This window comes from Bactrocera dorsalis, chromosome 3, assembly GCF_023373825.1.
Source record: "Bactrocera dorsalis isolate Fly_Bdor chromosome 3, ASM2337382v1, whole genome shotgun sequence".
Taxonomy (NCBI): Eukaryota; Metazoa; Arthropoda; class Insecta; order Diptera; family Tephritidae; genus Bactrocera; species Bactrocera dorsalis.
The window spans coordinates 69,290,952-69,308,772 of record NC_064305.1 but is presented as its reverse complement, the minus strand read 5'-3'; the positions used below and the strand labels follow the sequence as shown (position 1 = coordinate 69,308,772).

General features: G+C 35.7%; 2 protein-coding genes across 3 annotated transcripts in view; both read left to right on the top strand.

Moving 5' to 3' along the window:
* LOC125777751 (GTP-binding protein Di-Ras2-like) overlaps positions 1 to 15,696 on the top strand; it is a 32,140-nt gene extending 16,444 nt beyond the window's left edge. Inside the window, exons 5-6 of one of the 2 annotated variants that reach the window (XM_049453210.1) lie at positions 14,617 to 14,728; positions 14,844 to 15,696. In XM_049453210.1, the coding sequence (XP_049309167.1) occupies positions 14,617 to 14,728; positions 14,844 to 14,919 (188 nt within the window). In that variant the 3' untranslated portion in view covers positions 14,920 to 15,696. Of the gene's footprint in view, positions 1 to 14,075; positions 14,151 to 14,616; positions 14,729 to 14,843 lie in introns of those variants that run through there. The other variant, XM_049453211.1, reaches the window with a different exon arrangement.
* The window catches only part of LOC125777750 (uncharacterized), a 207,735-nt gene that overhangs the window by 141,992 nt on the left and 47,922 nt on the right, over positions 1 to 17,821 (top strand). The window lies entirely within an intron of this gene.

Here is a 17,821-nt window from a genome sequence, read left to right as displayed (position 1 = left end):
GATTTTCATGCATTAGTATTTGACAGATCACGTGGGATTTCAGACATGGTGTCAAAGAGAAAGATGCTCAGTATGCTTTGACATTTCATCATGAATAGACTTACTAACGAGCAACGCTTGCAAATCATTGAATTTTATTACCAAAATCAGTGTTCGGTTCGAAATGTGTTTATCGACAAATTTTGTTCAGCGATGAGGCTCATTTCTGGTTGAATGGCTACGTAAATAAGCAAAATTGCCGCATTTGGGGTGAAGAGCAACCAGAAGCCGTTCAAGAACTGCCCATGCATCCCGAAAGATGCACTGTTTGGTGTGGTTTGTACGCTGGTGGAATCATTGGACCGTATTTTTTCAAAGATTGCTAACAAACTTTTTGTTGCCAAAAATGGAAGAACTGAACTTGGTTGACATGTGGTTTCAACAAGATGGCGCTACATGCCACACAGCTCGCGATTCTATGGCCATTTTGAGGGAAAACTTCGGACAACAATTCATCTCAAGAAATGGACCCGTAAGTTGGCCACCAAGATCATGCGATTTAACGCCTTTAGACTATTTTTTGTGGGGCTACGTCAAGTCTAAAGTCTACAGAAATAAGCCAGCAACTATTCCAGCTTTGGAAGACAACATTTCCGAAGAAATTCGGGCTATTCCGGCCGAAATGCTCGAAAAAGTTGCCCAAAATTGGACTTTCCGAATGGACCACCTAAGACGCAGCCGCGGTCAACATTTAAATGAAATTATCTTCAAAAAGTAAATGTCATGAACCAATCTAACGTTTCAAATAAAGAACCGATGAGATTTTGCAAATTTTATGCGTTTTTTTTTTAAAAAAGTTATCAAGCTCTTAAAAAATCACCCTTTATATATAAGCGGGTTTGTACCTTCTTCTGCCTTATGCCGTGTCTTCTAATTGCTGATTATACAATATTTAACTTTTGCCGCTTTGGCGTTGCTGTAACATTAACACCGTTATGCAGAGACTAATGAAGCCCGGATTTATTGAATAAAGTTCATGGCCTTCTTAAGCAATGACTTTTTTCTCTTTGAAAATTGGTCCAAAATGTCAGCAGGCGTTGCTTACGCTCTGCTCAGTACCGTCGATTCATATTCTCATCATGCGCAACTACGTTCTCGCTTTTTATTAAGAGATGGCTCCAGCAGATAATAGTGATCGATTTTGATATTTCCAAAACTTGATGAACTTAACCTAGACTTTTGAAAAAGAAACTGCGCCGTCAAACTCACCTCATAGGTACAAACATTTTGGTTCCCAGCGATTAATTCCACTCTCATGCACATATTTATTTTCGCTCTTCACTAGACTGCATGTGAGGAAACCCAAAAAATTGCATGCATTTACATGATGTTTTCATCTTTATTCATATGCGCAATTCGCAGCGCTTAACCAAGCACCAGCGGGCACCTACCGACCGGTGCAACACAATCATTTACACCGCGCTTGGAAAACTATTCGCCGCTGTCACAACGCCACAAGCTACTCCGTAGCCACTAGCGGTTATAGCACCGATATCCGCGTCATAAATAAGTTTGTGCCGCAGCAACTGTTACAAAGGTTGCCACAGAAGTTGCACCTTTCATAAGAGTGCAGTATGACATTGATATCATGCGTTTCTCCGTATTTTCTTTGCGCTTTTTACTTTTGTACCGCTTCTCCACCTTTTGCACTACGCTGCACCCTTAGGTTCCATATTTCACCGCATTTTGCCGCGCGTCGTTGCTTCTGCTTCTTCTTCACCTGCTGCTCGTGTATTTACCTGCAATTTGTTGTTGTTAATGTTTGATTTTATTGCTACACTTGCAACTTGCCATTCATTAGTTTGGCGTTTTACTCCGTGTGGCTGTTGTGTTACCGAGTATTTACTCAAGCGAACGCCATCATGTATCGATGTATTTATGAACAAAGGCAGTTTGATAAATCTGAATTGAAAACCGACTCTGCTATTTTCAAATGGCAGTAGATGGCTATCAAATTTTGTGGGCAAAGAATAGTTCAGTATAGCATTTTTTTAATATTATTACTCTATTTGTTAATTAGCGAAAATTTCACTAAATCATAGACTTCTTATAGTTTCTTTTGTTTTAATAACTAATAATTTGGTAGCAGTTCTCACTATCCAGACCTTGTCAAGCAATCGCATCATTGGTCTCAATATATACTCATCCGTTAGTTCACCCTAAGTTTATATCGGTTTCTGAGCATTTTCAACTTACAATTTTGAGTTGCGGATGTATTAACTAGCATTACTCGAATGTCAAAATTTATAATAGATGGAGAGCTTAGGGGCTGATCCATGGGGGTTATAGGCGTCAAAAGCAATATACGGTCCAGAAATTCTGAATCGGCTACAATTTGAGCATATTTGCCTCTTCTTTAGTATAGTCCTCAACCCTTTGTTCAGTGCTATACATTTTTTTTACATTTAATGAGATCAATAGATTTTATTACAATATAAATAGTTGTGGTAACTTAATTAATCACTAGACAACCTGGTGATGTCCACCAATTGAAAATCTTTGGAACTCAATCTACTGGCAATACCGTAATGCGCCTCTTAGAACAACTACTGCCATCCAGCAATTGTTACCTTTTAAGCATTCAGTATTCGTTGACAAAAACATCAAAAAAGTCGACAAAAGGTTGGAGGACCCGTTCACTCTTTAGAAAATCTGCTAACACGCGTCTGCTGGTTCCAATAATATAATTACTAGCGATTGTCATCGAAGTCATCAAGCGCCAGGCTCAGGGAAGGTGCTATTTCGACATGGTCAGATCACCAGCTGTTTACATTCGAGCATATGCCATTTGTTCCATTACCATTACCAACGGAAAGAGACGCCATCCTTTATTAAGTTCTTCTAAATTTGCAGTTTTTAACTCGAAACAGTACGGATGGTAGCCAATCATACAGGTAGTTCAGGGTCCAACTCTTCAACAGTGGAGTGAGCGTGTATTATTCAATGTTCTCAAGCAACTTTGTATATTTGACTGAGTCGTTTCACAGACTGTTTTTTGGCTTAGGCCATGAACTATGAGGGTGTTTATGCCGCTAAGTGCTGTGGTGGTGCTGTGCACTTTGTGTAAGCCATGCTGGTGGTTTGCTAGACTCAAGTGATTAGTGAATGTCGGGAGTAGCATACTGAGGTGTTCCTACGACTGCTGGATCAGTCAGGTATATGTAGGCGAACTAGTATTTTTTCCCAACCAAGAACTGTCACTTATCCTTGCTCTAAACTACCCAGAACATGTTCCTATCCGATTCGTCATGCGTTTTTACATAATTTAAACAAATCAAACCTTATGCCAACTAAATCAACTTATGTTTGGAAACACTTTAAGATTTATTTAACTCATGTGGTTTAAAAATTAGTCAAATCAAAGGAATCCTATTAAAGAAAAATTTTAACAAAACTATAACATATAGCTGCCTTAAAAACTGAACGATCCAAATCAAACGCTTTAATGGAAAACTTTCGCATTTGACGTGTTATCTTCACGAAATTTTACATGGATTACTCCTTAAGGTTTTTTCTTGTTTTTATTGTGCTGTAATATATGTATATATTTTTAAGAAGATACGCCACTTAAACTCTACTTTATATGCTCATATATAATATATATATACAATTAAAAGAATATTTCCTCGTAACTATCCCTTAAGCTACTATTACGTCACTCTACCGTAATTTCTCCTTGTTGAATACGACTTATGCTTTACTCACATTCGATATTTATTAATCTTTGGTATGGTTTTTTTCGGCTTCGACTCACCTTTGCCAAGGTGTTTTGTTGATTGATCGCCAAGAATCATCGCCAATAATAATACGTTTCTTGACAAATTGGTAGTCGAAAAGTATTGTTTCATAGACGTAAGCGCGAAAAAAAGTTTTTCGAAAAAAACTTTAGTTAAATAAAAATGGTGAAAAATGAGACCAATCGTGCTTTCAGATTTCTTGGATCCATATAATATTTCAAAATGGTTTTCACTACAACTTTCGATATTTCAACGATGCCAGTCAGATGTCTGAATGTTAGTTGTTGGTTCCCAAGTACCAATTCTTTTGTTTTATTGACATATTGATTAGCAGCTTATGTTGATGGCCGTCTTGGAGGTGATTCATCGTCCGCGCATTCTCAAACCTCTTTGAATATTTTGTTCCAATCAAAATCAAAAAAGTTAAATTCAGCACATTCGAACCTTAATAGAGGAAATACTCGTGGAGGTCATAAAAACTGTTTTTTTCTTAATTTATATTTGAGAAAATGGAAACAGAGCACATAAAATTGATAGCAAATGCATTTAGAGCAATTTTTTTTTTTATCTAAAAAACATCTTTTACAAATGAAAAAAACTATAATTTCTTCTTTGTAATTGTCAGCTTTCAAATTTTAAGGGCACTCCAGGCTCTTATTTCAGTTTCATTGAGCATTTCCTCACATATTTCATCTTTCATAAGTTCTCTTATATGCGGACCCACAAATACCCCTCTTTAATTTTTGCTGCACTGACTCTTGGAAATTTTTGTTTCGGATACAAGAACCCACTTCCATTACTGTCTATTGCCTTAACGAAATTCTTCAATAAACCCAATTTAATATGCAAAGGTGGTAGTAATTCCTTTTTTGGGATCAACTAGAGATTCACTGGTAATGTTTTTTTTGTCCAGTAGTGAGTACCTGAAGTACCTTTCAATTTGATCACAGTAGTATTGTAAAATCTAAAGCCGCAGGTTACAGAATATCTGTGGGTTATAAAAAAATTATGTTTTCAGATTTGACCTTAGGGTATCAAATTGCATAGGCAGAGGAGGTATCTCACCGTCTCTCATGCCTATTTGCCTGCACCTTTTACACGTGTCAACGTTACAATCGTTACATCGTTGTAACCTAAGACTTGCCCAACAGTCGTCCTATAATATTTTCGAGACCGTGTAGATAGAAAGCTTACGTGTTTTCCTTCCGATGCCTTGCACATGATCTTAGCGAGTCTGCATACATCTTGACATGATCTCTTCGGAAATTTCAATGTTTATCGTTTTCAACGACTTCATGAGATGATTTGGTAGTCAAACGGATGACATTTTTGCTAATCCCATCAGCTATTTTTTTTTCTAGAACAACCTTGTGGCCTGGTACCCAGTATATATGCAGCCACTTTCCGGCTGACACTAAATCTACTGCCTCCAAGCTTTTAATAACTCACTAAAAGAAGGTAACCACCGCTTGAAATTACTATATAATTTATAATTAAATTTAATTAAGCAATAAATGAATCAGTGTAGTGAAAACAACACGCATCCAGACAGCGCTCCTCAAAGTGGTATAAAACTCCACATTTTTTATGGCATATTCACAAGATGGCAGTGGGAATTGCACATAATTGCTATTGTAATAAAATTCGTATTATTTGTTGGTATTGCTGTAGTGCTTTTTTTGCATTTTTGCCATGCACTAAAGTGACCATTTCACTTTATTCTGCACTTTGCTTTTGTATTATTACCAACGCGCCGAGCACATGTCCTTCCGCCTGTTCATCTCCGCACGCCAGTCCACTCGTCCATTTGTCCGTCCATCTGTCCACTTGTTTGTCTACTTTACTGACATGTGCGCACACTGTGGACCAAGGAAATGCCGGCAGCAAAACAAAGGCAACCCGCAACAACCGCCAGCTCGCCACTCGCATTCAAGTGCATTTCAAACGAAAACCTATTTACATATGAGTATTTGAATGTGTAAAGGTGTGCGTGCGTGAATGATTTGATGTGTGTGCTGGGTTGGCCAGTGGCACTTCATGTATTTATATGCATACATGCGCACATCTCTACCTATATATCCATGTGTAATATAATCGGAAGAGTTCCTACATATAAGTCTATATTTATATATGTATGTATATGTGTATAGCAGGTAAGAGTTGCACATATGCAAATATGAAATATGTAGGACACATTCTCATGATTAAAAATATAAATATAAATCCTCAAACATGTTAGACGTGGTTAGCCTACACCACAGTCTCCGTGACCATAGGGAAACTCTCCTTCTCTTTCTGCTAAGTATTTGAACTGATTAATCTGGATTGCTGCAACTTGGCTGCACCGATTAGTCAATACAAACCAGAAGCCATTATGCCATAAAAGAGGCATTTTTACATAGACAACTATATTTAAAATTAAAAAACTTGTCTCTGAAGGACCTTAGTTAATTCAGCAATTGTACAGCTGTTCTTGTTATTATTGTTGTCGAGTTCGGCTAAGTACTAAGCAAAGTTGAGCCGAGAACAAAAGTTTTGTTTATTATTATGAAGTAAGTATGATTTCGATATTTGATTTCAAAGCGGGACCAAAGGATCATATCGGACAATCTAAGAACTTGAACTGAAGAATGTACAGCAAACAGGATACCACCGATTACATCTAAAGATTTCAAACTCGCTGTTGAATATCCCATAATCAAAAATCTGTATTATTAAATTTTACTTCCTGTCAAAGAATCTTATACTTAAATCATCCCAATCTCTCCCGCATATATTTCATTATGACATAAACTCAACTGAGGGGCTAAATTAAATATATTGAATTGTTCTAAAAAATTTTATCTGAAGGATCAGAAATTGTTATATCAGGGATATGAAGTTGATACCATGATCACTTCACTTATACTGAGATCTAAAACCATTAATAAAATGTAATAACTTTTAAGAAAACGTATCCATTTAATTTAATTAATTACAGCTTTAGATCAACCCAAACGGATTTATAGTATGTCAGGCGAAAAGTCGGAAGTCATTATATAGGGCTTATTGGGACAATAGAGGTCTGGAATATACTTGAAAACTTGTTTCCATGCAATTTTATAAATATATAAATATAAACTACTACTTATATAGGGAGTATTTTGTTTTGGCAAAAGCGTATATTATTATCTAAGAAACACTTCTACCGAATTTCAATGCCACATTTCACACCGATATTTTCGGTATGTGCACTGCAGTCTACATATTCGTTATGTATTGTATGAACAGTTATGGTCCAATTTTTGCAATTTGTAAACTACAGAGGGCACTTCTTGTGCAAATTTTTATCCGAATATATAGTACTTATTGCTTCTTGGTTTTTACACTAGAGAGTAGTATCACATGGAATTTAAAATTGTGTTATATTGGGAGTGGGCGTGATTGTAGTTCAATTTCGACCATATCCGCTCTGTAATATAGAAATGTCAGAAGAATTTTATGTACCGAGTTAGGTCGAAATTGGTCGAGAAAGACTAGAGTTATGTCATTCCACCTAAATGTGTCCATCACGCTCCTCACATACTTATTTCTTTAAACTGCTGGTAAGTTGTAGTGGTCTTAGTGTCAGTTCAAAAGCGAAGACTTTTGAATTACTCGTCTTCGGCCGACAACCTTTTTGTTCTTGTTTTTCACAACAGTTCGTAACCAATTAATTCAGTATTCAGTAGTTCGAGCACGCCCATATATGTACGAACATTCCTCCATTTTTTGCCAAGGGACACGTTTATTTTATTACGATATCTATATTTTTACTTAAGTTACAGCTGGCACAAAGGGACGGGTATTGAAAAAAAAGTCTTCGTTTATGAACCAGCACTAAGATCCTTAGGATTTACTTGCGGCTATAAAGATGCTTTGAACTCACCCACAGGTAAGTAAAATGTGTAAAAAATCCCTGGTAAAGTTACCTTATCATTAACTAAAACTATTAGTAAACCATACTACCTACACCCAGCAGTCAGGTTGAAAATACGCGCATAAAAACTGGAGCATCACGCCGAACAATTATCAGCATCCGTTAATCACTGGCATTGAACAGTCTACAACACTTACCACCTTTGAAATAACAAAAGGCCATATCTCAGTGTTTGCTTTGGTGACTCATAGAGAACGTGTAGTTTGCTGCCCGACCAATAACGCATATTTTGCTTATTGACGAAGCCATTAGGCCGGAAATGATCCTCATCGCTGACGACGATTTTTCGATAAAAATCCGAATCATTTTCAAATTGTTGCTCAGCGAAATTTGCCTGAGAGACTGATTTGAGTCTTCCTCAATTGATGCGCTAGCGGCAACAGTATTCTCGACGCTACGGGCACTTCTTTGTCTCACTCACCAACTTTTGGTTACAGGTTTTTGTTTCACATTTTACAAATACCCTGAACAGTATATATTATGTTTGATACGAAGTTTCTAACACCCAAAAGGAAATATCGAAGACCCTATAATATACACATGCTTTTTTTGACAGCTCACATTTTTGATTATTGAGCGAAGGTATTCAACATATTGCTGATTTGCGCCCACGCCACGGTGGGCAAAGAAGGTATCTTTGACACTACGGTTGGTAAATTCAGCCTCCACAAGGAAACATCTTCAAATGGGTTGAAGCTGATCGACTTCGCCGGGGCCCGAAATATAGTTATATGTAGTACTAGATTCCAGCATAAGAAAATACATCAAGCCATCTGGCTATCTCCGGATCAAAAGATCACCAATCAGATCGATCATGTTGCGATAAACGGAAGACAGCGGAGTGAAAACAGACTGCCTCCCTCGCAACGTTACGATCGACCACAACGCTTGCGGGATGAGTTAGATACCTAGAGTTAAAGAGGAAAGAGAGGGATTTGCAGACAGAAAAGGAGAGAGAAGGATCACCTTTTATAATTAATTAACGGAACAAGCCGTGTTCGGATGTCGAATTTATGTAATAGAAATCCGAAGTCATAAATGCAATCAATACCGCCAAGCAAGACGGTAGTAGATTTTTAAAATTTCAGTATTTTCTCGAAGTTTTTTAAACACCCAAGCACACACACTATATATGGTGCGGTGTTGTGCATGTGTGTGTAATAAAAAAAAAACATACAAACAAAAAATTCCGCCCACATCTGGTCTGAGCTTAAATGCATCCTTGGATGAGTAAATCAGAGTTTAGGCTGAAAACCTAATAACGCACGCGTAAGCACAAACAAAATCGCACAGACAGTCTAGATTCAAAAAAGTGTTGAAAGAGGATGCTACATGATAAAAGCATAAAAACCATCTTTACATTGCATGTAGTCGCACATTCCATTGTTAAATGCATGTGTGTGTGCAGTGTTGAAAAGTCTTTAAATTTTGTGGGATCCGGTTTCGGCAGGTGTTTGCATACATAGACTTTTTATACGCACCTTCCTTTGCGGGCTTGTGTAAATATGCATATGTAAGTGTGTGCGTGTTTATTATTATGAATCACGCTGAAAATGGGTCACATGCATCACTAGATTTCAGTTAAACAGTCAGTCAAGTGACTTCCCTTCACTGCCGAGAAAACCGTAGTAGTTTTCCTGAAAAATTGAAGAGAAACGAAAAGTGGTGCTTAAACGGAAAGAGAAACTGTTTATGGTGATAATATCATATCAATATCTATTAGTTGGAAGAAAAAACGTAAAAGCTTTGAGCGTTTTATGCTCTATTGGAAAATTAGTTAACCACAATTTAAAGGACTGTGTCTTTTCGGCTGTGTAATGTACAAGTATATGAATTTCTAAACCTTTCATGAACATTTTTAAAAGTAGATTTCAGTAGATTTCTGTTGATATCATATATTTCTTTGTAAAACAAGTGTACATTTTTTTATCTTTTTGTTATGGTTACCAAAGCTGAGAGGGCTCTTTTTACGTTCCGCCATCAAGTAAGGATACTTACTTTCCCATTTGGAGGTTCCAATTTAATCCTTTATGGAAAATTTATTATGGTATATTACGGTGATGATATTTTTACCAAAATAGGTCTAAATTTCAGACTCGTTAATTGGCAATATTATTCCAAAGTTCCTAAGTCTATAAAATTTCCGTCAGGAAGGTTTTGCTATGTGCTTAGGAAAATTGAAAGGAATCACCTACTCTGATCTCCTTCCCTACTGTTAATTTTCCATTCGGACCTCTAGTGTCAACAATTGGATTAGTTAAGGAAGAAATCGCTCAAAGCTCCCAGAGCTTAGTTGGGAGGCTTCAATGCATTCAGCTTATAGTTCAGACTTGTAACCAAGGAATTACTACCTGTTCCTGTCTATGACGAATGATCTCGCTGGTGCGGAATCAGCTTCAAGAGTGGCTTGTGAAAATCGACTGTTCCAGTTTTTTGTCAAAAGGTTACAGGATTTCAATGTGCTTATCATTATGAAATTACTTTAAAAATGGCAATAATATATCGAATAAAACTTTGCATATTTAACTTGAATTTTGTGATTGCAACTATACCAAATAAAACCTTCAATTTAGTCCACTAATAGTGGCTTTATTTTTGTATTTTGTTTTTGTTGAATACTATTTTTTTAAAATTTGTTGTTATTGTCTTTCTGTTTGATTTATCGTATTTTGATTTGATAGAGTTCTACAAAATTGCCACATGTGGCGTCCAAATTCCGTCAAAATTCACTAATTTCTCTAACTAGTTGAAATTAATGCTTTGTCGAATTGACCAAATACTCATCCACGCGGTTTCGTAACACAAATATTCGACACAAACACATTCCACCCAAATTCGAAATAATTGAAATGCAAATATTTTCAATAATTTTGCTTCAATACATCTAGTATATGGTACACTTGTACATGAAATATACGATATTTAAATAGATATTTGCATGCCTTGTAGGAATACCGTCCAACTTTGTGCAGACGGTTCTCTGGCTAGTAAATTAGACCTTGTGACTCTTTCGTTAAGACAGTGGTTAATTTCTATTCAAATTAGTTTCAAAATGTATATATAAAAGCCGCTCATTAACTTGGTGTGATATCATAAGAACTTGGTTGTGAAATCGACGAAAAGGGTGTTGGTGTTGCGAACGATGCGTTCAATAGGCCGATTGTGTAGACCATAAGTTAAACGAAGCGCGATACATTCTTTTCAGAACGCAAATTTTTGTAATAAAGTTGAACGATTTGTAGCAAAAGCCTTTCCTTGCTGAAATGCCAAACAAAAACAAGTAAGGAAGGGCTAAGTTCGGGTGTCACCGAACATTTTATACTCTCGCATGATAAAGTGATAATCGAGATTTCATTATCCGTCATTTACATATTTTTTTAAACGTGATACCTCAGCTCAAATACCGTATTTGTGTAAAGTTTTATTCCGCTATCATCATTGGTTCCTAATGTATATATTAAACAGAGAAGACATCAGATGGAATTCAAAATAGCGTTATATTGGAAGAAGGCGTGGTTGTGAACCGATTGCACCCATATTTCGTACATATCATCAAGGTGCTAAGAAAATATTATGTACCGAATTTCATTGAAATCGGTCAAGTAGTTCCTGAGATATGGTTTTTGGTCCATAAGTGGGCGACGCCACGCCCATTTTCAATTTTTAAAAAAAGCCTGGGTGCAGCTTCCTTCTGCCAATTCTTCCGTAAAATTTTGTGTTTCTGACGTTTTTTGTTAGTCGGTTAACGCACTTTTAGTGATTTTCAACATAACCTTTGTATGGGAGGTGGGCGTGGTTATTATCCGATTTCTTCCATTTTTGAACTGTATATGGAAATGCTTAAAGAAAACGATTCTGTAGAGTTTGGTTGACATAGCTATAGTAGTTTCCGAGATATATACAAAAAACTTAGTAGGGGGCGGGGCCACGCCCACTTTTCCAAAAAATTACGTCTAAATATGCCCCTCCCTAATGCGATCCTTTGTGCCAAATTTCACTTTAATATCTTTATTTATGGCTTAGTTATGACACTTTATAGGTTTTCGGTTTCCGCCATTTTGTGGGCGTGGCAGTGGGCCGATTTTGCCCATCTTCGAACTTAACCTTCTTATGGAGCCAAGAAATACCTGTACCAAGTTTCATTACGATATCTCAATTTTTACTCAAGTTACAGCTTGCACGGACGGACGGACAGACGGACGGACGGACAGACAGACATCCGGATTTCAACCGTTATGTGAACAAAACTATAATACTCTCTTTAGCAACTTTGTTGCGAGAGTATAAAAAGTACCTCTACTTGGATCACAATTTAAAAGAGAAAGAGTCCGAACACACAAATTAAATCAACAACAACAAATTTTGAGAAACAGAAGATACTTGCAGAAGATACCAAACAACTTTTTTAAGAATTTGCGTAATATTTCAAGGTTTAATAGGAAGAAAATAAGATTTCTTGCCAACCAATATACATTTATATAATTTACTAAATATATCTAGAAGTTATTTTTTATTGCAACGAAAGCCCGTTACACAAACCTATTTTTGAAATAGCTGGATCTAGTATGTACCATTTTCAAACGTCATTCCAGTTTTGAGACCTATTTTTCCTACAGGGTATGTTGGCATGTCAATACATTAGAATACCAAAAACAATATGAAATTGCACAATTATTACCAAAGTTTGAGTTTATAAACTCGAAATATTTTCAGCTATTTGTCAATTGAGGCGAAAAGTTCATCGGTTGGGCGAATTGGTTTTTGGTTTTAGTTATACGTTCTGCTTTATGTACTGTCATTTCGGAATACACAACTTCAAGCAATTACAAGCTTGTTGACTGAAAACAAATTTTAATGGTTTTCGCAATATGTTGACGGGAACAAATTTTGATATTTTAAGTTTCTAATAAAACAAAAGCAACACTTTAAGCAGGAATGTGTGTATATTTATTAAATAGATTCACATTTTCTATAAATTCTTAAATAAATATAAATATAATAAAACAAATGCTTGCATTTCTAAGCAATTTTATACTCTCGCAACAAAGTTGCTAAGGAGAGTATTATAGTTTTGTTCACAAACGGTTGTTTGTAAGTCCTAAAAACTAAAAGAGTCAGATATAGGGTTATATATACCAAAGTGATCAGGGTGACGAGTATAGTTGAAAACGGGATGTTTGTCCGTCCGTCCGTCCGTGCAAGCTGTAACTTGAGTAAAAATTGAGATATCGTGATGAAACTTGGTACACGTATTTCTTGGATCCATAAGACGGTTAAGTTCTAAGATGGGTAAAATCGGCCCACTGCCACGCCCACAAAATGGCGGAAACCGAAAACCTATAAAGTGTCAAACTAAGCCATAAATAAAGATATTAAAATTAAATAATTTAAATATATTGAAATTTGGCACAAAAGATCGCATTTGGGAGGGGCATATTTGGACGTAATTTTTTTGGAAAAGTGGGCGTGGCCGCGCCCCCTACTTTTTGGTACATATTTCGAAAACTACTATAGCTATGTCAACCAAACTCTATAGAGTCGTTCCTTAGAGCATTTTTGATATACAGCTCAAAAATGGAATAAATCGGATAATAACCACGCCCACCTCCCATACAAAGGTTATGTTGAAAATCACTAAAAGTGCGTTAACCGACTAACTAAAAACGCCAGAAACACTAAATTTTATGGAAGAAATGGTAGAAGGAAGTTGCACTCAGGCTTTTTTTAAAAATTGAAAATGGGCGTGGCGTCGCCCACTTATGGACCAAAAACCATATCTCAGGAACTAATTGACCGATTTCAATGAAACTCGGTATATAATATTTTCTTAATACCCTGATGACATATACAAAATATGGGTGAAATCGGTTCACAACCACGTTTTCTTCCAATATAACGCTATTTTGAATTCCATCTGATGCCTTCTCTGTACAATAACTATATACATTAGGAACCAATGATGATAGCGGAATAAAACTTTACACAAATACGGTATTTGAGCTGAGGTATCTCTTGTGGAAAAATTGTCGTGATCGGACTATAACTTTTCAAGGTCCCTGATATCGAAAACGAAGAACTCAGTGCCGAACCTAACCTAATTTTTCACCGAAAATATCGGTAAATTTCTCAGAATTTAATTCTAATTAGTTTTTACAGCAAAATAAAAAAAATATGTAAATGACGGATAATGAAATCTCGATTATCACTTTATCATGCGAGAGTATAAAATGTTCGGTGACACCTGAACTTAGCCCTTCCTTACTTGTTGTTTATGAAAAAACTGTAATCCCATAAAATGTTTATTTAACAATTTTATTATATTTACATTTCAATAATTTTAGGTCGGCAAAGTGTGCGAAAAGGTGTGCGTCCAACAAATGGCAGTGCAATATAGCCAAAACAAAATCTTGATACAGGTAGTACAGTATTCTATTGATATTTCCTAGAATCTGCCAATCCCAGTAGAACACCAAAATCTTCTCGTAAATGTTGTTTATAAAAAAAAAAAAACGAAAATAAAATAAAAGAGTAAACAAAGGAATCTGACTTTGAAAATCCTTGAAACAAAATTGAAAATCGTAATCCTTAACTAAAACATGTGCTAGAACCTCTATGTGTCACAAATTAGTAATTGTTGAATGATTGAAACTATAAACTTACAATATATATTTCGTATTTGCTCTTCTCTTTGCTGCCTACTACTCTTCCTCAGTTTTAGAACTATACATAATTCTCAAACTGTGTAGTCTCCACCTGACTCGTAAACAGTCTTCCTGTGTAATATTTCAATTGGAGAACTGTAATTTTTGTATTATTGTTATAAATTTATATTAAATATGTATTATATAAATTAACCTGATGCTTATATATTTTCTTTCGCAGACAAGAATCGCAATGCCAGTCCTTGCGTTTCCGGTGATAAAAAGTCCAGCTTGGTCGAAGCTGTTGATCCAACCACCAGCAGCGGCGATGCCAAACTAAAGCCCAGATCTAGGTCAGTATGTATGTCTATTATTAATTTTTCTATATAATTACCACCCTCCACCCCCCTTGCTTTGCTGGGTGTGGCGCTGATGAATGGCTAATAAAGTATCTGCTCCAAATTGCAGGTCACTCATACGCCGTGCATCACGCAAAACCAAACTGCAAATCAACAACGCGTCCGATGACTGTAATTTGCAATAAAGCAGCGTAAAGAGGAGGTGTGAAAGGCGAAAATATGTATAATTATATAATAAATTATAAGTAATAAATCACAGTAGCAAACGAACAACAACATCAACAAAAACAAGCAACAATAAGCAGCAAAAAACGCAAAGACAAGCAGAAACTCAAAGCTACAATTGTCGACATAAGCATTAGCGATTGTGTGTATATATGCGTGCTGGTATTGGTGTGCAAATAAGTGGGCATAGTGTGTGTGTACGTTGTGCGTATGTTTGATTGCCTATATACAAACGTACTTATGTACATAGGTGTGTATGAGTAAAAGGGCAATTACTGCGGTTAAAAAGCGACGAATAAAAGGTTTAAAAATATGAAAACAAATGTTTACAACTTTTAGTAAAAAAGATATATTTATACGAGCTTAATGAGGCACAAGTTGTTATTCAAATTTATCAAATAATATTTAAAATGATAAGCGTAATTTTTTTATAAACTTTTTATAAAGATGTAGTATGTATGTAACACATGCGGTTAAAATAAGAATAATTGCATTGAAACAACAAAAAATAAATAGTGTTTTATGTAATTAATTTTGGGTAAAAATTTTACTTTTTTCAAGTATAAAGTATTTACGTTGCGTTAACATATAATATATAAATATATTTTATTTAAAAACTGCAACTGCATTGCATTTATTTCATTGTTTTCAACAATTTTATGTTTTTACTAGCAGAGCAGGCCACGCGTTGCTGTGGCTGAGTGATTCAAGAAGGATTTGAAAGACAAAATTTAACTCAAATTAACATAACATTTTTATTTAAAAAATACTTTGAGTATTTTTATTTGATATATATACTCTAAATGTCTTTAATCGTAATAAATCACAGTTAATGTTCAATGAAGCGCCAATCGATGTACAATATTTTTGGTCAATCGGTCCTTTGTTAATACAAATAAACTTGATGGTCTTCCTACTCGTGAACACGCCACGTATAATTGCCCATGGGAGAAACATGGATTTTCCAAGTCTAATCCGCAAATAGTCATTGTTTGGCCTTGAGATTTATTTATAGTCATATTCAGAATTGACGGAAGCGTTAGCTCTACCTTGAATTTTTAAGAATATGAATCAAAATATGTTTTTTTTTATTTCGTTGTCATGCGTTAAGGTCTGTAATGAGCTTTTACAAAGTAAGTAGTCTGCCAAAGCATCAGAAAACGAATTTGCCAGTGTAAGTGATCGACGAAGTTTTACTGGAGTAATTTAAAGGTTCTATAGTTACAAAACGGATATTAATGAAATCTTAACAAATTATTTCTGACAAAATATATTTCTTTCAAGGATTTTCTTTCGAAGTAAATGTTTTTCTCGTGTATTCTGAGCACCTGTATAAAGATGCATAACTTTTTTTTCCGAGTTCAAGTTTTAAGAATTTTTTGGGGTTCACAAACTTTTTCAAAGGGTTTCATTGTAGTAAGAGAAGAAAAAACAAGTAAGGAAGGGCTAAGTTCGGGTGTCACCGAACATTTTATACCCTCGCATGATAAAGTGATAATCGAGATTTCATTATCCGTCATTTACATATTTTTTTATTTTGCTGTAAAATTAATTAGAATTAAATTCTGAGAGATTTACCGATATTTTCGGTGAAAAATTAGGTTACGTTAGGTTAGGCACTGAGTTCTTCGTGTTCGATATAAGGGACCTTGAAAAGTTATAGTCCGATCACGACAATTTTTCCACAAGGGATACCTCAGCTCAAATACCGTATTTGTGTTAAGTTTTATTCCGCTGTCATCATTGGTTCCTAATGTATGTATATATTATACAGAGAAGGCATCAGATGGATTTCAAAATAGCGTTATATTGGAAGAAGGCGTGGTTGTGAACCGATTTCGCCCATATTTCGTACATGTCATCAGGATAGTAGAAAACGTTATATACCGAATTTCATTGAAATCGGTCGAGTAGTTCCTGAGATATGGTTTTTGGTCCATAAGTGGGCGACGCCACGCCCATTTTCAATTTTTAAAAAAAGTCTGGATGCAGCTTCCTTCTGTCATTTCTTCCGTAAAATTTTGTGTTTCTGACGTTTTTTGTTAGTCGCTTAACGCACTTTTAGTGATTTTCAACATAACCTTTGTATGGGAGGTGGGCGTGGTTATTATCCGATTTCTTCCATTTTTGAACTGTATATGAAAGTGCTCTAAGGAAATGACTCTATAGAGTTTGGTTGACATAGCTATAGTAGTTTCCGAGATATATACAAAAAACTTTTTAGGGGGCGGGGCCACGCCCACTTTTCCAAAAAAATTACGTCCAAATATGCCCCTCCCTAATGTGATCCTTTGTGCCAAATTTCATTTTAATATCTTTATTTATGGCTTAGTTATGACACTTTATAGGTTTTTGGTTTCCGCCATTTTGTGGGCGTGGCAGTGGGCCGATTTTGCCCATCTTCGAACTTAACCTTCTTATGGAGCCAAGAAATACGTGTTCCAAGTTTCATCATGATATCTCAATTTTTACTCAAGTTACAGCTTGCACGGACGGACGGACGGACGGACAGACAGACATCCGGATTTCAACTCTACTCGTCACCCTGATCACTTTGGTATATATAACCCTATATCTGACTCTTTTAGTTTTAGGACTTACAAACAACCGTTATGTGAACAAAACTATAATACTCTCTTTAGCAACTTTGTTGCGAGAGTATAAAAACAGACAGACGAAGAATAATAAATCGTCGAGTAATTACGAACTTTTCCTTGATAACTTGTTGGAATGTTAGAAAATGTCAGAATTTTGTATTTTAATCAATTTTTAATTCAACAAAAGTCATTGAAATTCCAATATTGACTATTTACACTACTACCTCCCACTTAGACGCACCATAATGCCATTAACACGTCAGGT